Source organism: Triticum dicoccoides, chromosome 2B, assembly GCF_002162155.2.
Source record: "Triticum dicoccoides isolate Atlit2015 ecotype Zavitan chromosome 2B, WEW_v2.0, whole genome shotgun sequence".
Lineage (NCBI taxonomy): Eukaryota > Viridiplantae > Streptophyta > Magnoliopsida > Poales > Poaceae > Triticum > Triticum dicoccoides.
Genome location: NC_041383.1, coordinates 168975137 through 169001477, shown reverse-complemented (window position 1 = coordinate 169001477; position 26341 = coordinate 168975137). Strand labels below are relative to the sequence as shown.

The 26341-nt window shown below is 42.7% G+C and overlaps 1 protein-coding gene and 1 non-coding gene across 2 annotated transcripts; both read left to right on the top strand.

Moving 5' to 3' along the window:
• Window positions 1-21790: 21790 nt before the first annotated feature.
• LOC119266147 lies at window positions 21791-21910 on the top strand. The gene has a single exon (XR_005131881.1). It is a non-coding gene; the product is annotated as a U5 spliceosomal RNA (small nuclear RNA).
• A 1757-nt stretch (window positions 21911-23667) lies between these two features.
• LOC119360739 lies at window positions 23668-25309 on the top strand. Its single transcript, XM_037626253.1, has 4 exons — window positions 23668-23780; window positions 23885-23955; window positions 24041-24818; window positions 25298-25309. The coding sequence occupies exons 1-4, from the start codon at window positions 23670-23672 to the stop codon at window positions 25307-25309; spliced, it is 972 nt and encodes a 323-aa protein (XP_037482150.1). The 5' UTR covers window positions 23668-23669.
• The last annotated feature ends 1032 nt before the right edge of the window (window positions 25310-26341 follow it).

Here is a 26341-nt window from a genome sequence, read left to right as displayed (position 1 = left end):
TGCATAAGCACTGCTCCAAGTCCTTGATGTGAAGCTTCGCAATACACCTCGTAATCCTTGCTCTGATTTGGCAGAATCAACACTCGCGAGGTAACCAAACGTTTCTTCAACTCCTGGAAACTGGCCTCACATTCCTCAGTCCATTTGAACTTGGTATCCTTCTTCAACAACTCCGTCATGGGCTTTGCAATCTTTGAGAAATTCTCAATAAATCTCCGGTAGTATCCTGCCAGCCCAAGAATACTCCGGATCTCTCCAACTGTCGTTGGTGCTACCCAATTTGTCACAGTGACAACCTTGGTGGGATCTACTGCTATTCCTTCTCCGGATATGACATGTCCGAGGAATCCAGCTTCCTTCAACCAAAACTCACATTTGCTGAACTGGGCGTATAACTGATGTTCTCTGAGTTTCTCAAGTACGAAACGCAAATGCTCCTTATGCTCCTCTTCGTTCTTCGAGTAGACCAAAATATCATCAATGAACACCACGACGAACTTATCCAGAAACTCCATAAACACCTTGTTCATCATGTTCATGAAATAGACAGGTGCGTTAGTCAGACCAAATGACATAACGGTGTACTCGTACAGCCCATACCTGGTGGTAAAAGCCGTCTTAGGTATATCCTGCTCTCGAATCTTCAGCTGATGGTATCCTGATCACAAATCGATCTTGGAAAATACCTTAGCTCCTTGCAATCGGTCAAACAGATCATTGATCATCGGCAGTGGGTACTTGTTCTTGATTGTTACTGCATTCAATCCTCGATAATCAACAACCATCCTCAATGATCCATCCTTCTTCTCCACTAGAAGTACTGGCGATCCCCAAGGCGAAGAACTTGGGCGAATATATCCTTTATCCAGTAACTCTTTAATCTGCTTCTTAATCTCTTCCAAAAAGATTTGCAGGCATCCTGTATGGTCTCTTAGATATTGGCCCTGTGCTTGGCAAAAGCTCAATCAAAAACTCAATTTCTCTATCCGGTGGCATGCCTGGCAACTCCTTTGGAAATACGTCAGGGAAATCCTTCACCACTGGTACTTCCTCCAGCACAACTCCTGATAAGGAATTTACTTGAGTCCTCTTCAGCACATGCCGGGATACATACTTGATCCTTCTTCCTTCTGGCGTTGTAAGAAAAATCATCTTACTGGCGCATTCAATGTTCCCTCCATACTTCGATAACCAATCCATGCCTAATATTACATCCAATCCTTGCGATTCCAAAACTATTAGGTCCGAGGGAAACACGTAGTTACCAATCCTTAATGGTAACCGATCACACCATAGACTAGCCCTATACTCTGCTCCAGGCGAGGTTACTAATGCGGGTGACCTAAGGGCTTGGGTTGGCAGTTTATACTTATCCACAAATCCCCTTGAGATGTATGAATGCGATGCACGAGTATCAAAAAGAACGAGTGCAGTAAATGACTTAACCAAAAACTTACCTATTATTGCATCTGGCTGAGCTTCAACCTCCTCCACGTTAATGTGGTTCACCTGTCCCCTAATGAAAGGGTTCGTCTTCTTCCCTGAGCTTCCATTTCCATTTCCATTCTGGGCTTTAAGACATTCATTGGCATAATGTCCAGTTTTCTGACACTTATAGCAAGTGATTTGGCTCAGGTCTCTCTTGGCTGGGGTTGACGGGTTGGTACGGTTCTGGCCGTTGCTTCCTCCATTACCGTTACCATTCTTGGGGCCATTATGATTGTGTGAGCTACCTCCTCCATGGGTATGCTGGAAATGTCCATCCTATTTCGGGGTAAAACGTGGCTTCTACCGAGCTCCAGAATTGTACTTCCCTTGTCCATACTTCCTCTTGCGGTTTTCAATCTGCTGCTGCTTCCCTTCAATCATAAGAGCATGGTCTACCAACTCCTGGTAGTTGTTGAAAGTTGCTACCATCAACTGCACGCTCAGCTCATCATTCAGTCCTTCCAGAAACTTCTCCTGCTTAGCTGCATCAGTAGCAACGTCATCAGGGGCATAACATGCTAATTTACTAAAGTCATCCACATACTGGCCAACTGTCCGTCCTCCTTAGTGCAAGTTGCGAAACTCACGCTTCTTCATGTCCATAGCTCCTGCTGAAACATGGGCAGTACGGAAAGCCTGCTGAAACTGATGCCATGTGACAGTGTCGATAGGATAAGTGGCTGTGAAATTCTCCCACCATGATGTTGCGGGTCCTTCTAGATGATGTGCGGAAAAACACACCCTCTCCGCATCTGTGCATCCTACAGTGGTCAACTCCCTTGCTGTCTTGCGGAGCCAATCATCTGCAACAATCGGCTCGCTGCTATTGGAGAACACAGGCAGATTTAGCCTAAGAAAACAGGTTAAGTGATCAACAGGTGGTGGCGGTGGTGGGTTATTGTTGTTGTTCCCCTGATTCTGATTCTGGACTAGCAACTGCATCAAGGCATTTTGCTGCTGGATCAACTGAGTGAGCTCCGGTGGGAAAGCAAATCCATTGTCATGTCTCGGAGGCATCTGAGGGTTTAGAAAAGATGAGAATATAGAATAGAATGAGGTCTAGAGGGAAAACACTACCCATATGCACATGAGACAAATGCAAACAAAATCACTTCATTCAATCAAGCAAGAGCATTCAATGGTCTATCTATCGTTACAAAAGTGCTCGGACTATACTAGATACAGGGGGGAATACTACTACTGTTATGGTGGTCGACTAGAAAAACTGCTCCGATGAAGACTCTATGATATCTGCTCTAGCTTCATCAACATAGTCATCATCGCTATCGTTTGGGTCCGAGTCGGTGTCGTCGATGATGATGTAGTTCTCTGGACATGTGCAATCTTCGTCTTCTCCTCCAGTTGCGGGAAATCCCATGAATACTTTTAGCCTCTTCTTCAGATCATCGTTCTTCTCCACTAGTTTTGCTATTTCCTCCTGATATCCATCACGTGTAGACTTGAGTTCTTCCTCCAGCTCCGTGATCTTGGTCATAGCCTTCTTCAAGTCTATCATGCCTGTGCACATCTGGTTCTCCTGGCGTCGAATGTGCTGGTTTAACTCCTGGATGAAAGCTGCAATTGATCTATCCTTCCTGGTGTTGATCATCTCCCATTTCTCATCTCGGCGCCCACAAATCTAGCAGATAGTATCCTTGAGATCCTTGTGGTAAACTTCTCCAATACGTCCCATTGTGATGTGGGCTGCCATGCTCTTTCCTAGACTCCAGGTTGGTGCATCAAAGGAAAACTCTGTGGGCTCAGTGACGGGCATGAACGTCCTTCCTGGAACTTGAACTTGAATCATCTAGCGCTCCTCTTCAGGTAAAGTGGCATTGTAGGTCCCGGTGAAGCTTGGTACTCCGATGTTCAGGTATCTAGTGACTTCCTTCAAGTGACGTCCAAAAGGTGTATCTTCATCCAGTTGCGTGAACTTGTTCCTTGCATCCGCCATCCTAAAAGAGTAGAAAAGATGAGGAGTCAGAAATGAGAAGAGAGAATAGTGATCTAGGGTTTTAGCTTAGTGGTCGTGTCCTATAGTTAGTGTGTGCTCTGATACCATCTTGTATCGACCAGACCTCAAACAGTCTGATCTCTGTGCTTTAGTGTCATCCCTGGATCAGTAATGCTGACACGCACAGTACTTGAAGGATTTATAACAGAGTAGCAATCACACACTTATTACATCGAATGTCTCAAAAGAGAACTTATTACAATAAATATGGCTTAAGGCCATCTATTAACGATAACAGCGGAAGGCTTGGAAGATAAGTGAGTCCATCAACTCCAACGGTATCACTGAGTATAGAACCACGAGCCAAGGCACCTTACTCGTCGTCTGAAAAGTCTGCAACATGAACGTTGTAGCCCGAAAATGGGTCAGCACATGGAATATGCTGGCAATGTAACACATAGAGAGTAATGAAAGAATAAAGCTACACTACATGCATAATATGGCTGGTGGAAAGCTCTATGGTTACAGTTTTGCATAAAGCCAATTTTTCCCTACTTCAAAGGAATAAATTTTATTTAACTATCATGGTGGTTGTTAAACATTGAGAATGGTTGACATCATTCTCAATCCCAATTAAGCATCATCATTAAAACCCAACAATATTAATTAAAGTAACATGATGAGACTCACATGATAATCCAAGTACTAGATACTCAAGATGTCCATAACCGGGGACACGGCTAACCATGATTAGTTTATACACTCTGCAGAGGTTTGCGCACTTTTCCCCACAAGACTCGATCTCCTCCGTTTGGGATTCTCGCACTACATGATGTTTGAGAAATGGATGACCGAGACATAGTCTTTCAGAAACGCTAGCACCTTACGATCGGGTAGACAGTACCAACCTACATCCCCTACATCTGCTAGTCTACCACTGTAAGAGTTCGTACGACTTAGTCAACTATACTAGAGCCCATAGTAGCTTGTGGCTGCACACAGAAGTTTCTAGCATGAATAATCTCATGATCCCTTTGAGCCTGGGTGGCGGTCCATAAAGAAAACAGGCAATCGCTGGAATACCCAGGTGCCTCAATCCACCAGATGTGTGTTTAAGTTGCCACCTTAAATAAACCATTAATTAACAATCTCACATCTGTCATGGATACACTCACCCAATCCACGTCTACTAGCATAGCATGGCATAATAAGCAAACGTAGAGTAACTCCCAGGGGTTTGATAATAAAACAGGTGATAGGTACTACCTCATCTACTTCCCAAAACCCACATATTAATCAGATCCTAATCATGCAATTGTTTGAGGGTTGATCTAATGCAATAAAAACTGGGTAGTAAAGAGGTATGATCAAAGTGTTACTTGCCTTGTTGATGATCCGCGAAACCTAGCGTTTCAAAGTAGCAAGCGGCATACTCCGGGTACTCTATCGAAAACAAACAAGCATACAATAAGTACTCATCTAATGCATGGGTAAAACTCAAAAAAGAGATCTAACCAGAAAGTTCAACTTAAGAACTCCGGTTTGCAAAAAGAATCAAATCGAACGAAGCAACGAAAGTCAAACGGCGAAAGAAACAAGCTTTGTATACTAATCTGGATCTAAGTCAAATTTTACAGTAGCAAAAACTTGTTTGAGTTGGTTAAACGGAAAGGGGGTTTCGAGACGAAACTCTAGGCGCTTGAATCGCCTGATTCCGATAAACGAGCGAAAAGTTATACTAGAACAAAAATCGGATCAGAAATCACGATCAGAAATAACCGCGGAAAATCCGAGAAAAAGAAAAACTGACGAACAGATTAACTGAAACTAAACGGCGAATTCATTCGTTAAAACGAACGAACGGGAGAATGCTCGCTAAATAAATAAACCGAAAAAAATAAAACCGATCTATTTAAAAAAACGAATCTAGGGTTTCTAAAGAAAAACCGGATCGGGTCTTTAAAAAAACGGACCACGGCGGCGACGGCGGTTAATACCTCCGGCTCGGCTCCGGCGGGGGCTCTGGCAGCTCCAGCGGGGCGGCGGGACGGCGCGGTGTGGCGGGAGGTGGCGGCGCTAGGCGGCGGCGGCTGCTGCGGCTGGCGGCGGGGTGGGTCGGGTGGCGGGGTGGGGTAGCGGTGGCGGGGTATTTAAGAGGGGGGGCTCGGCCGGCTTGGGGAAGGGGCAAGGCGGCGGCTCGGGGTCGGACTCCCCGAGTCCGGCGGCGACACGGTGGCGGGAGGCGGTGGCGCTGGCGCGGGCCGGCCTGGCTTGGCTGGGCCTTTGGCCCAGTCGGGCGCGTAGATTTTTTTTAAAAAAAATAATTCCGCCGAACTAAGAAAAGTCCTAGAAAAATAAATAAAAATCTAAAAATGCCAAAACAAATTTTCATCGTCTAAATAAAATATTTAGAACGAGATGAACATTTTCTTGGCCCTAAAATATAGTTTTGAAAACGTGCAATTTTTCCTAAATTCAAATAAAATAGCAAAAACTCCAAAATAAAACTTATTTGCTTTTTTATTAAATCCTCAATATTTCTTTATTTTGGGAAAGTCATTTTATTCCCTCTCTCATATTTTTATAATCGAAATAATTGAAGATAAAATAAATAAAATCAAATGATCCTATTTTCAAAATTCAAGAAAACTCAAATATGAAAATAATGAAATCCCCAACTCTCTCCGAGGGTCCTTGAGTTGCTTAGCATTTCTAGGATCAAACCAAAAGCAAATAAAAATATGATATGCATTGATGATCTAGTGTATAACATTCCAAATTGAAAATTTGAGATGTTACAACAAGACAATGCAGTGACAATAGGACATAGATATATGTGTGTTTGATGCTTTTATAATGTACTGCTTGGCAATAGAAGACTTGGTAGTTTAATCTTGTCCACCTTACTAATGAACTGGTTCACCGAAATGAGTTTCATATACTAGTTCATGCTAAACATGTTATGTGTCTGCTTGTTTCTTCTTTTAGAATGCTGACAGAATATTGGGGAAGAGTGCCTTATTAAGCAATGATAAAGGAAGTAACACAGATAAGGTTCAGGATCATGAGACATCCTTGTTGGTCTCCAACAAAGCTGATAAAATAGCTAAGGAAAACTATCTTGAAGACAGTGAGGCAACCCCAAAGTCCTGTCTTGGTTTACTGTTCGAGTTACTAGCCATTACCGCTTGCACAAGCTATTCAAACTCACTGTCTGAATCAGTTCGGTTTCTTGAGTCTCAACTACAAGCTGAAAGACATCGATCAACTGTGCTGCGACAAGAAGCGGAAAGACTACGGAAGTCCCTGGAGCATTCACATGCATACTTTCTGGTGCAATAGCAAGCGTTGGAGGATTTTAGCGCCAAACAGGACAAGATAATAAGCTTTCTAAGCTTATTGCCAGCATGGTGGATACCCAGGATAATGTTTCTTGAGCTCTTCTAAAGTTATTTCAGTTATGGACTTGTTTTGCTCCCTTGTTTATTTGCACTGGTGGCCAATTTTGATGGCCAGTGTATGTAATATGCTACTTTGTTCCCTATATTTGCACTGGTGGCGAACTTTGATGCCTAGTGGTTGTAATATGTGTAATAGTTGTAATAGGCTAGCGTTAATTGCTTGCTTATTTATTTCCTTATTGTCTTGTTTAGTTGTTTGCTTGTAGTCACTGCAGTTCTTTTTCAACGTTTTTCTAGTGGCCACAATAACCTATTTTTGGTAACTAGGCTATAATAATCTTGGCAACACATGGACTGTTGTAACCATGGGCCTCCTACGGGCCGTAGGATCCGTGGGCCTTCTGCGGGCCGTAGGATCCATGGGCCTTCTACGGGCCATAGGATCCATGGACTTTCCACGGGCCGCATGATCCATGGGCCTTCTATGGGCCGTAGGACCCATTGGTCTTCTACGGGTCGTAGGATCCATGGGCCTTCTACGGGGCGTATAATCATTTCGCAAGACGTGGGTCGTACTATTCATGGACCATAACGGGTCGTTAATAGACCGTATTTGATAACGCTATGAAAATAGCCCAACGGGTTAACGGGCCACAAATGGGCCGAATGTAACCACGGGCTGAATATGGCCCACAAATGGAACAGGCCAGTAATGGACCGTAACTAACCGAATTCTAGAAATAAGTCCAAGAATAAATGGGCCCTTAGAAGGCCAAAAGTTAACACGGGCTGGAAACGGTCGACGAGATAATGGCCCATTAATGGGTATAAAGTGATACACTGTTCATTATGGGCCAGCTTCATCTCGGGCCTTTAATGGGCCAAGAGTTACGCCTCATATGGGCCGAAAGACATCATGGGCCATACATGGGTCAGAAGTTACAATGCGCTAGAATCATATTGGATGGCCCAGATGAAGCTACTGGGCTTAATTCCGATAGGCCGTAACGGGGCGGGAGTTAGCGGGTCGTAAATGGGCTATATACGAACATGCCATTAATAGGCTTTCCGTGGGCCGGCCTGTTACCTTTTGACCAAGTCAAAGGGCTGGCCTTTTCACCGTAATGGGCCTCTGTTGGGCCGTGCCACGTGTCAACGTATCATAGGCGTCTCCAGTCCAATGAGTAGATGACATTTGTCCCAATGGTGAGCCAACACGTGTTTCCTCTGTCCAATGAGAATTTTACACGTGGAAAATCCCCATTGGTCCGGGTTGTTAACGGGTTATCAGATCCAAAACCGGACCCGATAGCTTAACGGCAACCTGTTATGGTGGATGCCACGTGTCGGTCACCCTTGACGAAAGCACTTCTATGACGCGTGATTTATCGTCATGGAAGTGGACACTTCCGTGATGATAATTTTGGTAATGTCATGGAACACTTCTACGACAGCACAGGTATGACTATCTTGATTCTGTCATAAAATCGTCATGTATGTACATGCATGACAGAAAATGTGACCTACTGTGACAAACACGTATCATCACGGAAGTGTATTCTTTTTGTAGTGTAGTTGGACTCCCCCCTTGGCACGCCCCTCCTAGGCCGCCGGCCTCCTCCTCCCCTCCTTTATATACGGGGCGGGGGGCACCCCAAAGACACACCAAGATTTCTCTTAGGCGTATGCGGTGCCCCCTTCCATAGTTTACTCGTCCGGTCATAGCGTCGTAGTGCTTAGGTGAAGCCCTGCGCGGATCAAATCATCAACACCGTCACCATGCCGTCGTGCTGACAGAACTCTCCCTCGACCCTCTACTGGATCAAGAGTTCGAGGGACGTCATCGAGCTGAACGTGTGCTGAACATGAAGGTGCCGTATGTTTGGTACTTGGATCGGTTGGATCGTGAAGACGTTCGACTACATCAACCGCATTAACTAACGCTTCCGATTTCGGTCTACAGGGGTACGTGGACACACTCTCCCCCTATTGTTGATATGCATCTCCTAGATAGATCTTGCGTGATCGTAGGAATTTTTTTGAAATTGCATGCTACGTTCCCCAACAGTGGCATCCGAGCCAGGTCTATGCGTAGATGATATGCACGAGTAGAACACAAAGAGTTTTGGGCGATATAGTCATAATGCTTACCACCAACGTCTTACTTTGATTCGACGGTATTGTTGGATGAAGCGGCCCAGACCGACATTACATGATCGCATTCATGAGATTGGTTCTACCGACGTGCTTTGCACACAGGTGGCTGGCGGGTGTCTGTTTCTCCAACTTTAGTTGAATCGAGTTTGACTACTGCCGGTCCTTGTTGAAGGTTAAAACAACACACTTGACAAAAAATCGTTGTGGCTTTGATGCGTAGGTAAGAACGGTTCTTGCTAGAAGCCCGTAGCAGCCATGTAAAACTTGTAACAACAAAGTAGAGGACGTTTAACTTGTTTTTGCAGGGCTTGTTGTGATGTGACATGGTCAAGACATGAGTTGATATAAATTGTTGTATGAGATAATCATGTTTTGTAACAGAGTTATCGGCAACTGGCAGGAACCATATGGTTGTCGCTTTATTGTATGAGCAATCGCCATATAATTGCTTTGCTTTATCACTAGCGGTAGCGATAGTCGTAGTAGCAATAGTTGGCGAGATGACAATGATGGTATGATGGAGATCAAGGTGTTAAGCCGGTGACGATGGAGATCATGACGGTGCTTTGAAGATGGGGATCAAAGGCACAAGATGATGATGGTCATATCATGTCACACATTTTGATTGCATGTGATGTTTATCTTTTATGCATCTTATTTTGCTTACTACAGCGGTAGCATTATAAGATGATCCCTTACTAAATTTCAAGGTATAAGTGTTCTCCCTGAGTATGCACCATTGCTACAGTTCGTCTTGCCAAGACACCACGTGATGATCGGGTGTGATAAGCTCTACGTTCACAAACAACGGGTGCAAGCCAGTTTTGCACGAGCCTAGCATATGCAGATATGGCCTCAGAACACTGGAGACCGAAAGGTCAAGCGTGAATCATATAGTAGATATCATCAACATAGAGATGTTCACCATTGAAAACTACTCCATCTCACATGATGATCGGACATGGTTTAGTTGATACGGATCACGTGATCATTTAGATGACTAGAGGGATGTCTATCTAAGTGGAAGTTCTTAAGTAATATGATTCATTGAACTTCAATTTATCATGAACTTAGTCCTGATAGTGTTTTGCAAATTATGTTGTAGATCAATAGCTCGCGTTGTAGCTTCCCTATGTTTTTTATATGTTCCTAGAGAAAACTAAGTTGAAAGATGATAGTAGCAATGATGCGGACTGGGTTCGTGGTCAGAGGTTTATCCTCATTGTTACACAGAAGAATTATGTCCTTGATGCACCGCTAGATAGCAAACCTATTGCAGGAGCAGATGCAGATGCTATGAACGTGTGACTAGCTCAATATGATGACTACTTGATAGTTTAGTGCACCATGCTTTACGGCTTAGAACCGGGGCTTCAAAAATGTTTTGAACACCATGGAGCATATGAGATGTTCCAAAGAGCTGAAATTGGTATTTCACACTCATGCCCGTGTCGAGAGGTATGAGACCTCTGACAAGTACTTCGCCTAAAAGATGGAGGAGAATTGCTTAGCTAGTGAGCATGTGCTCTGAATGTCTGGGTGCTACAATCGCTTGAATCAAGTGGGAGTTAATCTTCCAGATAGGATAAGTGATTGACAGAGTTCTCTAGTCACCATCACCAAGTTACTGGAACTTCGTGATGAACTATAGTATGCAAGGGATGACAAAGATGATTCATGGGCTCTTTGTGGTGCTGAAATCAATGAAGGTAGAAATCAAGAAAGAGCATCAAGTGTTGATGATTGACAAGACCACTAGTATCAAGAAAAGGGCAAAGGGAAAGAAAGGGAACTTCAAGTAGAATGGCAAGCAAGTTGTCACTCCCGGGAAAAAGCCCAAAACTAGACCCAAGACTGAAACTGAGTGCTTCTATTGCAAAGGAAATGGTCACTAGAAGCGGAACTGCCCCAAACATTTGGCGGATAAGAAGGATGGCAAAGTGAACAAAGCTATATTTGATATACATGTTATTGATGTGTACCTTACTAGTGTTCATAGTAGCCCCAGGGTATTTCATACTTGTTCGGTTACTAAGATTAGTAACTCGAAACAGGAGCTACAGAATAAATAGAGACTAGTTGAGTAACGATGTGTGTTGGAAGTGGCTCCAAGATTGATATGATCATCATCGCACACTCCTTATACTTTCGGGATTAGTGTTGAACCTAAATAAATGTTATTTGGTGTTTGTGTTGAGCGTGAATATGATTAGATCATGTTTATTGCAATACGGTTATTCATTTAAGACAAAGGATAATTGTTATTCCGTTTACATGAATAAAACCTTCTATGGTCATACACCCAATGTTGATGGTTTATTGAACCTCAATCATAATGATACACATATTCATAATATTGATGCCAAAAGATGCAAAGTTGATAATGACAGCACAACTTATTTGTGGCACTGCCATTTGGGTCATATCGGTGTAAAGCGCATGAAGAAACTCCATAAAGATGGACTTTTGGAATCACTTGATTATGAATCATTTGATACTTCTGAACCGTGCCTTATGGGCAAGATGACTAAAACTCCGTTCTCTGGAAAAATGGAACGAGCTAATGACTTATTGGAAATAATACATACCGATGTATGCGGTCCGATGAGTGTTGAGGCTCGTGCCAGGTATCATTATTTTCTGACCTTCATAGATGACCTGAGAAAATATGGGTATATCTACTTAATGAAACACAAGTCTGAAACATTTGAAAAGTTCAAAGAATTTCAGAATGAAGTGGAGAATCATTGTAACAAGAAAATAAAGTTTCTACAATCTGATAATGGAGGTGAATATTCAAGTTACGAGTTTGGCCTTCATATAAAACAATGTCTATTAGTTTCACAGCTCACGCCACCTGGAACACCACAGCGTAATGGTGTGTTCGAACATCGTAACCGCACTTTATTAGATATGGTGCGATCTATGATGTCTCTTACTGATTTACCACTATCATTTTGGGATTGTGCATTAGAGACGGCTGCATTCACGTTAAATAGGGCACCGTCAAAAATCCGTTGAGACGACACCGTATGAACTGTGGTTTGGCAACAAACCTAAGCTGTCATTTCTTAAAGTTTGGGGCTGCGATGCTTATGTGAAAAAGCTTCAACTTGATAAGCTAGAGACTAAATCGGAGAAATGTGTCTTCATAGGATACCCAAAAGAAACTATTGGGTACACCTTCTATCATAGATCCTAAGGCAAGATATTCGTTGATAAGAGTGGATCCTTTCTAGGGAAGGAGTTTCTCTCGAAAGAAGTGAGTGGGAGGAAAGTAGAACTTGATGAGGTAATTGTACCTTCTCCCGAATTTGAAAGTAGTTTATCACAGAAATTAGTTCTAGTGATTCCTACACCTATTAGTGAAGAAGCTAATGATGATGATCATGAAACTTCAGATCAAGTTACTACCGAACCTCGTATGTCAATCAGAGTACGGTCTGCACCAGAGTGGTACGGTAACCCTATTCTGGAAGTCATGTTACTAGACCATGATGAACCTACAAACTATGATGAAGCAATGATGAGCCCAGATTCCGCGAAATGGCTTGAGGCCATGAAATCTGAGATGGGATCCATGTATGAGAACAAAGTGTGGACTTTGGTGGACTTGTTGGAAATATACCCTAGAGGCAATAATAAATTAGTTATTATTATTATATTTGCTAGTTCATGATAATCATTTATTATCCATGCTATAATTGTATTGATAGGAAACTCAGATACATGTGTGGATACATAGACAACACCATGTCCCTAGTAAGCCTCTGATTGACTAGCTCGTTGATCAATAGATGGTTACGGTTTCCTGACCATGGACATTGGATGTCATTGATAACGGGATCACATCATTAGGAGAATGATGTGATGGACAAGACCCAATCCTAAGCCTAGCACAAAGATCGTAGTTCATATGCTAAAGCTTTTCTAATGTCAAGTATCATTTCCTTAGACCATGAGATTGTGCAACTCCCGGATACCGTAGGAATGCTTTGGGTGCACCAAACATCACAACGTAACTGGGTGGCTATAAAGGTGCACTACAGGTATCTCCGAAAGTGTCTGTTGGGTTGGTACGAATCGAGACTGGGATTTGTCACTCCGATTGACGGAAAGGTATCTCTGGGCCCACTCGGTAGGACATCATCATAATGTGTACAATGTGACCAAGGGGTTGATCATGGGATGATGTGTTACGGAACGAGTAAAGAGACTTGCCGGTAACGAGATTGAACAAGGTATCGGCATACCGACGATCGAATCTCGGGCAAGTACAATACTGCTAGACAAAGGGAATTGTATACGGGATTGCTTGAATCCTTGACATCGTGGTTCATCCGATAAGATCATCATGGAACATGTGGGAGCCAGCATGGGTATCCAGATCCCGTTGTTGGTTATTGGCCAGAGAGCTATCTCGATCATGTCTGCATGATTCCCGAACCCGTAGGGTCTACACACTTAAGGTTCGGTGACGCTAGAGTTGTTATGGGAATTGGTGTGCAGTTACCGAATGTTGTTCGGAGTGCCGGATGAGATCCCGGACGTCACCAGGAGTTCCGGAATGGTCCGTAGGTAAAGATTTATATATGGGAAGTCCTATTTTGGCCACCAGAAAATGTTCGGGATTTTTCGGTATTGTACCGGGAAGGTTCTAGAAGGTTCCGGAGTGGGGCCCACCAGCATGGGGGGACCCACATGAACGTGGGTAGTGGGGGAAAGGCCCCACACCCTTGGTCAAGGCGCACCAAGATCCCCCCTTAGAAGGAATAAGATCATATCCCGAAGAGATAAGATCAAGATCCCTAAAAAGGGGGATAACAATCGGTGGGGAAGGAAATGATGGGATTTCTTTCCTCCCACCTTTGCCAACGCCCCAATAGACTTGGAGGGCAAGAAACCAGCCCCCTCCACCACTATATATAGTGGGGAGGCACATGAGAGCTTCACCCTTGCCCCTGGCGCAGCCCTCTCCCTCCCCAACACCTCCTCCGTAGTAGTAGTGCTTGGCGAAGCCCTGCCGGAGAACTGCAAGCTCCACCACCATGCCATCGTGTTGCCGGAGCTCTCCCTCAATTTCTCCTATCACCTTGCTGGATCAAGAAGGAGGAGACGTCCCCGGGCTGTACGTGTGTTGAACGCGGAGGTGCCGTCCGTTCGGCACTAGGATATCTGGTGATTTGGATCACGATGAGTACGACTCCTTCAACCCCGTTCTCTTGAATGCTTTCGCTTAGCGATCTACAAGGGTATGTAGATGCACTCCTCTCTCTCTCTCATTGCTAGTTTCTCCATAGATAGATCTTGGTGACTCATAGGAAAATTTTGAATTTCTGCTACGTTCCCCAACAGGACTTGTCTGATGATCGGCAAGCCATGGAAAATAAATGGATCTTCAAGAGGAAGACAAACGCTGATGGTAGTGTTACTATCTATACAGCTCGACTAGTCACAAAAGGGTTTCGACAAGTTCAAGGTGTTGACTACAATGAGATTTTCTCAACTATAGCTATTCTTAAGTCTGTTCGAATCATGTTAGCAATTGCCATATTTTATGAAATCTGGTAAATGGATGTCAAAAGTGTATCCTTTAAATGGATATATCTAAGGAGAGTTGTATATGATGCAACAAGAAGGTTTTGTCAATCCTAAAGGTACTAACAAGGTGTGCAAGCTCCAGCGATCCATCTATGGACTTGTGCGAGCATCTCAGAGTTGGAATATACGCTTTGATGAGTTGATCAAAGCATATAGTTTTATACAGACTTGTGGTGAAGCCTATATTTACAAGAAGGTGAGTGGGAGCACTACAGTCTTTCTAATAAGTATATGCGAATGACATATTGTTGATCGAAAATGATGTAGAATTTTCTAGAAAGCATAAAGGAGAGTTTGAAAGGAGATTTTCAAATAAATACCTCGGTGAAGCTGCTTACATATTGGACATCAAGATCTATAGAGATAGATCAAGACGCTTGATAAGATTTTTCAATGAGTACATACCTTGACAAGATTTTGAAAGAGTTCAAAATGGATCAGTCAAAGGAGTTCTTTCCTATATTACAAGGTGTAAAGTTGAGTAAGACTCAAAGCCCGACCACGGCAGAAGATAGAAAGAGAATGAAAGTCATTCCCTATGCCTCAGTCATAGGTTCTATAAAGTATGCCTATGTACCAGACCAGTTGTGTGCCTTGCTATGAGTTTGACAAGGGGGTACAATAGTGATCCAGGAGTGGATCACTGTATAGCGGTCAAAGTTATCGTTAGTTACCTAAGAGGACTAAGGAAGTATTTCTCGGTTATTGAGGTGATAAAGACTTCGTCATAAAGAGTTGCGTCGATGTAAGCTTTACACAAATCCAGATGACTCTGAGTCTCAATCTGGATACGTATAGAAAGTGGGAGCAATTAGCTAGAGTAGCTCCATGTAGAGCATTGTAGACATAGAAAATTTGCAAAATACATACGGCTCTAAATTTAGCAGACCCATTGACTAAACTTCTCTCACAAGCAAAACATGATCACACCTTAGTACTCTTTGGGTGTTAATCACATAACGATGTGAACTATATTATTGACTCTGGTAAACCCTTTGGTTGTTGATCACATGGCGATGTGAACTATGGGTGTTAATCACATACAGATGGGACCTATTGGTGTTAAATCACATGGCGATGTGAACTAGATTATTCACTCTAGTGCAAGTGGGAGACTGAAGGAAATATGCCCTAGAGGCAATAATAAAGTTGTTATTTATATTTCCTTATATCATGATAAATGTTTATTATTCATGCTAGAATTGTATTAACCGTAAACTTGATACATGTGTGAATACATAGACAAAACAAAGTGTTCCTAGTATGCCTCTACTTGACTAGCTCGTTAATGAAAGATGGTTATGTTTCCTGACCATAGACATATGTTGTCATTTGATGAACGGGATCACATCATTAGAGAATGATGTGATGGACAAGACCCAGGAGCACCACGAAAAACTATTTCCACCGTCGCAACCTTCTGTATCCGCGAGATCCCATCTTGGAGCCTTTGCCGGCGCTCCACCGGAGGGGGAATCGACCATGGAGGGCCTCTACATCATCTCCAAGGCCTCTCCGATGAGTTGTGAGTAGTTTACCACAGACCTTCGGGTCCATAGTTATTAGCTAGATGGCTTCTTCTCTCTCTTTGAATCTCAATACCAAGTTCTCCTTGATCTTCTTGGAGATCTATTCGATGTAACTCTTTTTGCGGTGTGTTTGTTGAGATCCGATGAATTGTGGGTTTGTGATCAAGTTTATCTATGAGAAATATTTGAATCTCCTCTGAATTCTTTTATGTGTGATTGGTTATCTTTGCAAGTCTCTTCGAATTATCAGTTTGGTTTGGCCTACTAGATTGATCTTTCTTGCAATGGGAGAAGTGCTTAGCTTTGGGTTCAATCTTGAAGTGTCCTTTCCCAGTGATAGCAGGGGCAGCAAGGCACATATTGTATTGTTGCCATCGAGGATAAAAATATGGGGGTTTATATCATATTGCTTGAGTTTATCCCTCTACATCATGTCATCTTTCTTAATGCGTTACCCTATTCTTCATGAACTTAATACTCTAGATGCGGGCAGGAGTCAGTCGATGTGTGGAGTAATATTAGTAGATGCAGGCAGGAGTCGGTCTACTTGTCATGGACGTGATGCCTATATACATGATCATGCCTAGATAATCTCATAACAATGCACTTTTCTATCAATTGCTCGACAGTAATTTGTCCGCCCACCGTAATACTTACGCTATCTTGAGAGAAGCCACTAGTGAAACCTATGGCCCCTGGGTCTATCTTTTATGATATAAGTTTTCCATCTACTTATATTTGCATCTTTTATTTTCCAATATATATCATAAAAATACCAAAAATATTTATCTTATCTTATTACCTCTATCAGATCTCACTTTTGCAAGTTACCGTGAAGGGATTGACAACCCCTTTATCGCGTTGGTTGCGAGGTTCTTGTTTGTTTGTGTAGGTGCGTGGGACTTTTGAGGAGCCTCCTATTGGATTGATACCTTGGTTCTCAAAAACTGAGGGAAATACTTACGCTACTTTGCTGCATCACCCTTTCCTCTTCGAGGGAAAACCAAGACAATGCTCAAGAGGTAGCAACAACATACGTTATTCCCTTTGTCCATCGGTATGTTACTTGCCCGAGTTTGATCGTCGGTATCTTCATACCTAGTTCAATCTCGTTACCGGCAAGTCTCTTTACTCGTTCCGTAATACAACATCCTCCAACTAACTCATTACTCACTTTGCTTGCAAGGCTTCTTATGATGTCTATTGCTGAGAGGGCCCAGAGATACCTCTCTGATACTCGGAGTGACAAATCCTAATCTCGATCTATGCCAACCCAACAAACACCTTCGGAGATACCTGTAGAGCATCTTTATAATCACCCAGTTACATTGTGATGTTTCATAGCACATAAGGCATTCCTCCGGTATCCGGGAGTTGCATAATCTCATAGTCGAAGGAATATGTATTTGACATGAAGAAAGCAATAGCAATAAAACTAAACGATCAATATTCTATGATAACGGATGGGTCTTGTCCATCACATCATTCTCCTAATGATGTGATCTCGTTCATCAAATGACAACACATGTGTATGGTTAGGAAACTTAACCATCTTTGATTAACGAGCTAGTCTAGTGGAGGCTTACTAGGGACAATGTGTTTTCTCTATGTATCCAGACATGTATCAAGTTTCCGGTTAATACAATTCTAGCATGAACAATAAACATTTATCATGATATAAAGAAATATAAAATAACAACTTTGTTATTGCCTCTAGGGCATATTTCCTTCAATATGTACATAGAGTCACGTGCCAGGTGCTATGATTGCTGCTCTGCTCCCCAAAAGGATTAATGGCATCCGTGCTTAAACCAAACCATACGTTCCTTGCGTCACCTGCAAAGTCCCCCACTTTCTCTTGATTTTTCTCCACTCTGACCCATCAGCGGGTGCCCTCAACTTTCCATCTTTCTTACAGTCCTCTTTGTGCCATCGCATCAACTTGGCATGCTCTTTGTTTCTGAACAGACGTTTCAATTGTGGTATTATAGGAGCATACCACATCACCTTGGCAGGAACCCTCTTCCTGGGGCGCTCGCCGTCAACATCACCAGGATCATCTCGTATGATCTTATATCGCAATGCATCGCATACCAGGCATGCGTTCAAATCCTCGTACACACCATGGTAGAGGATGCAATCATTAGGGCATGCATGTATCTTCTGCACCTACAACTCTAGAGGGCATAGAACCTTCTTTGCTCCGTACGTACTGTCGGGCAATTCTTTATCCTTTGGAAGCTTCTTCTTCAGTATTTTCAGTAGCTTCTCATATCCATTGTCAGATACACCATTGTCTGCCTTCCGTTGCAGCAATTCCAGTATGGTACCGTCCTTTGTGTTGCCATCTTGACAATTGGTGTACAACCCTTTTTTGTGATCCTCTCACATGCGATCGAACTTCAACTTCTCCTTTTCACTTTCGCATTGTCTCTTTGCATCAACAATGACCCGGTGAAGATCATCATCGGGCACATCGTCTGGTTCCTCCTGATCTTCAGCTTCCCCCGTTGCAACATCACCGTATTCAGCGGGGCACATAGTTGTCATCATCCTCTTCTTCTTCATTGTCTTCCATCATAACCCCTCTTTCTCCGTGCTTGGTCCAAACATTATAGTGTGGCATGAAACCCTTCTCAAGCAGGTGGATGTGAAGGGTTTTCGCATAAGAGTAAGACTTCGTATTCCCACAAATAGTGCATGGACAACACATAAAACCATTCTGCTTGTTTGCCTCAGCCACTTTGAGAAAATTATGCACGCCCTTAATGTACTCGGAGGTGCGTCTGTCACCGTACATCCATTGCGGTTCATCTGCGTGCATTACATATAATTAAGTGTGGCAAAAATCATTACGGAACATCATGAATAGAGAAGTGACCAAATTAATAGAAGTTCATCATCACATTAAAACCAAAGTACAATAGTGATCAAATGTTATTACTGGAAAATAAATACATAAAGTTCATACATAGGTCTCATTGAACAACATATAGCTCTCTAGAGCATCTAATTAAACCATACATTGAAACTATGTAAAGAGGTAATAATTGATCCAACGGCATAATGATACCAAGTCTCAATATGAATGGCATAATTTTTAATCTTTCTAATCTTCAAGCGCATTTTATCCATCTTGACCTTGTGAGCATCGACGATATCCGCAACATGCAACTCCAATGCCATCTTCTCCTCCTCAATTCTTTTCAATTTTTTCTTCAAGTAATCATTTTCTTTTTCAACTAAATTTAACCTCTCGACAAGAGGGTCGGTTGGAATTTCCGGTTCGCATACCTCCTAGATAAAACATCTATGTCACGTTGGTCGGCATAATTGTCATAAACACTAAATGGAACAAATAGTTATAAAAGATAATATATACCACATTTGAATCATAGACATGACGAGGGCCGACGGGGGCTGATACCAAAACCATCGCACTATATAATAGTAACAAACAATAATAAAAGTAAGAAAATTATACAAGTATCAATCTAAATCATACAAGTAAGATTTTTTTTATTTTTAGAAAGAAGATAAGAACAAGAGGCTCACCATGGTGGTGCTGACGACGAGATCGGCGCGGGCGATTGACGGCGGTGAGGACGGTGACGGGACAAGATGGACCACCAAACCTAGACAAATCTTAAGTGTGGCTCGATCATTTCATCGAACACCTCATGTGCATAGGAGGTGAGTTAGAGGAGCACAAAGCTCTCCCACTGCCGGCCAAAAAACAGAGCAGTGCACTGCTCTGCTCGTGGGCAGGGGGTATATATAGGCCTCTCTTTAGTCTCGGTTGGTGGCTAAAACCGGGACTAAAGGACCACATTTGGTCCCGGTTCCAGCCACCAACCGGGACTAAAGGTTGTGGGCCAGGAGCGAGACCCATTGGTCCTGGTTCCAGTGGTCCCGGTTCGTGTCTGGAACCGGGACCAAAGGGGTCAGACGAACCGGGACTAATGGCCCCCGAGGCCCGGCCGCCCCCCTGACCTCGCGAACCGGGACTAATGCCCCCTTTGGTCTCGATTCGTGAGGGAACCGGGATTAATGCCCTTACCTAGGGCTCAACCAAAGCCCTGTTTTCTACTAGTGCATTTTCAATATCAAGGAATATAACATTATCTTCATTTTTCATAGAAATGCGAGTAGCTCCAACTTCATCGAAGCCCGACTAAATGGTATGTACAAAATATGATGAAGAAGGACGATCTTGCAATTAAGGTGCATGCAAGCATGTTCCATTCTCTCTCATATCTGTCTTAAGTATAAAAAGTTAGCATTTTGATTTTCTTAGTGATTTAGATGCTTCATATCCTTACACTAGAATTCTGTTTTTGATTTGCTATATATATTTGAAATCCTGGTGAAAAGACCTTTCAAACAAGACTGATGTTGGATATCTTTTAAACTCATTTATATTTTGTTGTTGCACAAATTGATTTAAATAAAGTCCGCAGGTGATAACAACAATTAAAATTATACTAATTAATTCGGAAATGATTTATATCATTCAAAAAATGATTTCAATTAATTGCAACTATGAAAATGATTTAATATTTCAAAATTGTTTTCATTTCAAAAAACTATTACATTTTTTTGGAAAAAGTGATTTCCTTATACCAAAACAATGATTTCCATCTTTACAGTTTCAGTATTTGAAATATTTCAGAACATATATTTCAGTATCTTTTTCAACTTCGCTTAATTGAAATATTTCAAATATCACATATTCACTTGTTTGGAATTATCTGAAACATACATCCTCATAATTTCAGCATGCATTTTGGCTTTATATTTGAGATATTTCATAGATCATATTTTTCATGTATTTCAATTATTTCAAAATAATTTATTTAAGTTATTCCATAAAAGATATTTCATTTATGACAAAATAGTTTCACTGTTGAACAACAAGATTTCAGTTATAATGTTTCATAAAATATGATTCTAATTATTTCACAACTTTGAAGATAACTATTTCAATAATTCCAAAAATTGTGTTCTACACACCCAAAAAGTCAGCTTCACATCAGTGGTGTGAAAATAACTAAAATATGTAATATTTTTAAAAAATGGAGTGACATAATTGAAATACGTATTCAATTATATTAAACTAATGTAATGTTTATGAAACTGATTTCAAATATGATTGGAACACATAAATTTAACTACTTCAAATGTATCAAAAACTGGTCTTGTTCTAATGATCTTCTCACTACGAACTATAGAATATATAAAAAGTTTTAAGAACGAAATTTTTATTTAAAATATAATACTCATATAAAAATTTTCTCGAATACACTCGTATAAAATTGGAAAAGCAGTAATAGAATGCATGTGAATTAATGGGAGTGAGAGCACGTGAGAGGCCTGCATGCAAGTGTCGTTTTCTGTTGTCCCAACCCAAGACCTCCAAAGTTGGCATGAGAGCGGCTTCCAAAGCGAACTCTAGGGAGTAGCCGCAGGCCAGACGCCACTCCATAGGCCGACCACCTGCATGCTAAGCCCAAACCCAGCGTTCTGGTGAAGTGTCTCAGAAAAAAAAGGAAGCATGAGGCGCAGGTGCAATTGGTTTAGTCCCACCTCGCCTGGGAATGGGAAGAGGGGAGGGAGCTGGGCTATATAAGAGCGGGTGGTGCGAGAGGTGAAAGGCACGCAGCTGCGTGGTAAGCACAAAGCGAACTATTCTTTCGCCTTTTACTAAAGAATACCGTGTGCATGCCATATTAAGCAGCATACGCTAATTTTTGAAGGGTGTCTTCTTTCTTTGAGAAGACCCCAACAATACAGAATTTAAAAAATTTGTGGTACCTATTTAGACAATTTGTAAGTGGCTAGCTCAATTCCATTTGAAAATGATATACCAGTAGGGGCAATTTCAAATAGTACTACATCTTCTGTTGGCTGTTGCAGCCAAGTAAACGGTACTCTTTCCATTTGAGACGTTGGCTCTTGACTCGTTTTCACATAACTAAATTAAGAAAAAGAAATTAAATGTAAATCTTTGTAGAGATTTCACTATGAACCACATACAGATGTACTCCCTCCGTTCCTAAATATAAGGTGTATTAGTTTTTAAAAAAGTCAACTGTTGTCTATGTTTGACCAACTTTACAGCAAACTATATAAAGATTTATAATACTAAATATATAAAATGTAAAAATATAGTTCATGATGAATCTAGTGATCATGATTTGGAATTCTAGACATTGATATTTTTGTCTATAAACTTGGTCAAATTTAGAGAAGTTTGACTTTTTGAAAAAATAATACACCTTATATTAAGGAACGAAGGGAGTATATAGATGCATATTAAGAGTAGATCCATTCATTTTCCTCCGTATGTAGTCCATCTAGTGGAATCTCTACAAAAACTTATATTTAGGAACGGAGGGAGTACAAACAAAGCTGCAAATGTCACAACATCCCTATGAGAAAAGACAAAAGGATCTCCCATTATGACCTTGGAGTGTCTTTTCTCTTGGGCGTTTTTTGTGTATGATAGTACAAACGAAGCTGCAGATGTCAAAACATCCCTATGAGAAAAGACAAAAAGATCTCCCATTATGACCTTGGAGTGTCTTTTCACTTGGGCGTTTTTGGTGTCTCGCAGATCTAGGCACACGAGTCTTGATGTTTATTTGCTGCAGTATTTGTTTCTTGAGGTAATAGCACTGCAGGTCCCTGAACTTGTCATGTAGGTGATGGTTTGGTCCTCAAACTTGAAAACGCTGATTATTTGATCCTTGAACTTGTCATGGATGTACAAATTTGGTCCTGGACGAATCACAACTCGCCAAGTGGAGCCAGCTGAGCTGGGCCGGTCAGCGCCGCATATTTTGCAGTTTGCCCCCTGCCTTTAGCCCTAATCAACCCGAGCAAGCCCAGCGCCCACCTCTGCCTGTTCGCGTTCCAGGGCACCGGCCCTCGGCTGGGGCGTCCGGAAGCGGGTCCGCTACGTCACCCGCCACCGCGCCCCGCACCACGACGATCGCCGCGTGCGCCCTTTGCCCGCGCTGCCCGCCTTCGTCGCCGAGACCCCGCACGATCGCCGTCCCGTGCCGCCCACCGTCGTCCAGAGCAGCGCGCACGCGGCGCACCGCGACGAGGGGAGCTCCAGCAACGTCAAGACCAAGGACCTGCTCGGACGGGTGAATAGCTCCCATGCGACGTCGTTGGTGTGAACTGTCTCTCATGCGACGTCGTTGGCTGTAATAGCTTGCATGCGACATCTTCGTTGGAAAAAATAGCTCCCATGCAACACACCATTTACGCGGCTAGTTGGCTGTCCGTTAGGCTGAGATTTGGTTAGGACACTGGGGGTTATGTGCTCTGACTGGTGGGGTCCACCTATGGCCACGTAGTCAAGAGTCAACCGTCCACGACTCGACCGGCGACTGGGCGAGCGGCGCCGCCGTAAGCATCTTCTCCGGCAGTGGTTTCTTCTCCGCGGTGGTGGAGTGCATTTCTCGGCAGCGGCAGAGCTATTGCGAGGTGAGCCCGAAACCCTAGTCCCACTCCCCGATCTGTGGCCTCATGCTGCCCTCTGTTTCTTGGCGATTTAGAATCGGGCTCCATTGGATCCGGGGGTTGTTTCTTCTCCGCGGCCCGGTGGTGGAGCGCCTATCCCTGCAGCGGCTATTGCGAGTGAGTATTTTCCAAACACTACTCCCATTCCACTGAATTTTGAATAAATCTGGGGTACCCATAAATCTGTGGCCTCATGCTGCCCCTGTTGCTTGATTGGATAGGAGATGGAGCGAGGGCTAGATGAGATGGAGCGAGGAGACGGGCTGCCCCGAGGAGACAGTGCTTCAAATCGGTAATGGCACCCTCTTTTCTTGGCGATTTAGAATCGAACTCGATTTGGTAGTGACTGCCGCCGCTGCCTGCCATTGACAAAACAGGGGAGGTTCAGGTTCTGCCACCACATTCGCAATTAGAGTGGAATTTTTTCCCTGTAAAGCCAAGCTCAGTGATGGCAGTGTCCAAGACATTGATAGAGATACCACCGTGAGGTTGGATGTCGATTTTGCAGATGTTGATCCCCAGGAATTGGAGATCATGAAGGAGAAGGCCGTGGGCAATTTGGTGGAGAGAATTGGGGAGAGTATTGTTTGGGGTCCAGAACAAGAGGTATCTCTGCAACGTTTCGATAACTATAATGGTGAATATGTGAGAATTGAAGATGGAGAATCCATGGTTGCTGAAATTGATCAGCAAGGAGGATGGGCAAGCAAACAAGTAACATTTTATGCAGAGCTAATTGATCTGCAAACTCATTCCAGAGTTGGTTATGTGCCATCAAAGATGGCTGCACAGATGGAAGATGATGATTGGGTTTCACAAAAGAAGATGTTGGCATTGTTGACTGAACCGACTATAGTAGCTGAAGATACTGGGATTGATGCAGATGGAGAGGAGGGAACCCATGGTGCTAGGAAGATTGCTGTTGACTGGAATGTAGTAGAGTTGAATGAAAAAACAGATTTGGTCATTACACCAATATCTGACATTGATATGGCCGAAATGTTTGGCATTCAAGTTGATGACAAAGATAAGGAGAAGGATGACAGTTCTTTGCCAGCTGAAGGTAACACAGGCCCTAGAAATGCAAATGAGGATGAAGAACACCTGATGAGAGAGGCTGCAGATGATGTGGATGATGCAGATGATAATGAGCTGGTTTGTTTGTATGAGAAAGAGAACCCAGTTATTGAGGTGGGAAAGTTGTGGCCAAGCATGAAGGAGTTTAGGATGTCTTTCAGGACCTATGCAGTGAAAAAAGAGTTTGATGCCAAGACTATGTGGACTGATCGAAAGAAATTTTATGCTCGGTGCAAAGGTTATGATGGTGGTGGCAATCCTTGCAAATGGTACTTGTCTGCCAGACTACAACCTGATGGAAGTACAGTAAGGGTAAATCAAATACCACACCAGCATACATGTATGACCACTTCACAGAGAGTTTCAAAGATGACATCACAACTTTGGGTTACAGAGAAGATTACTCCTATTTTAGCCAAGACTCCAAACACTACTGCAAAGAGGCTTAAAGTTGACTTGGAGAAGTTGTACCCCATCCAGCTGCAATATACCACAGTGTGGAAAGCAAAACAAAGGGCCATGAAATCATTGTATGGTGACTGGGCAAATACATTTAGGATGTTGTATAGTTTTAAAGCAGAGGTGGAGAAGAGGTCACCTGGGAGTGTAGTGGAGATAAATACAGAGGTAACAGAGGATGGCAAGGTTTTATTCAGCAAGTTTTTTATGTGTTTGAAGCCTTGCATAGATGGATTCAAAGCAGGTTGTCGTCCATATTTGAGCATAGACTCATCTTTTTTGACTGGAAAGTGGAATGGTCAGTTGGCTGCATGCAATGCTCTAGATGGACACAACTGGATGTTCCCAATTGCAATAGGAATGTTTCAATCAGAGACAGAGGCATCATGGATATGGTTCATGATGCAACTGAAAAGATGCATAGGGCCAGTTTCTCCTTTGGCCATCCACACAGATGCATGTAAAGGGTTGGAAAATGCAGTAAAAAGTGTTTTCCCCCATGCTGAGCAGAGGGAGTGCTTTGGACATATGTGGATGAATCTGATAAAAAAATTCAGAGGAGATGAATTTGGGCGCATGTGGCCAGCAGCAAGATCCTACACCAGACAGACACATTCCTATCACCTTGGTAAGATATTGGCATCATGTAGTGATAATGAATTTGCTTCATGGTTGAACACCCACCATTCTCTGTTGTGGTATAGATCAGGTTTTAATACTGCCATAAAATGTGATCATATCAATAACAACTTGGCAGAAAGTTTTAACAACAAAGTGAAGCATTTGAAAGACTTGCCTATGCATGACATGGTGGACCAAATAAGAATCATGATCATGCGTTTGTGGGAGTTGAGAGGAAAAATTGCTAATATTTTGGAAGGGGACAAGCTTCCAGCAGTGGTACAACAGGTGGTCAACAGGAGTAGAAATCTTTCACATCTATCTGTTGAGAAATCTTCCTTGTGGGGTGCTGAAGTTAGAGATACAAAGAGTGGCAAGAGGCATGTGGTAAATACTGAGTTGCATGAGTGCACTTGCCAAGAGTGGCAACACACTGGAAAACCATGTGAGCATTCCATACTTTTTTTGGCATCTAAACCCAGGTTAAATATGCACCCATATTTGCATGAGTATTATTCAGT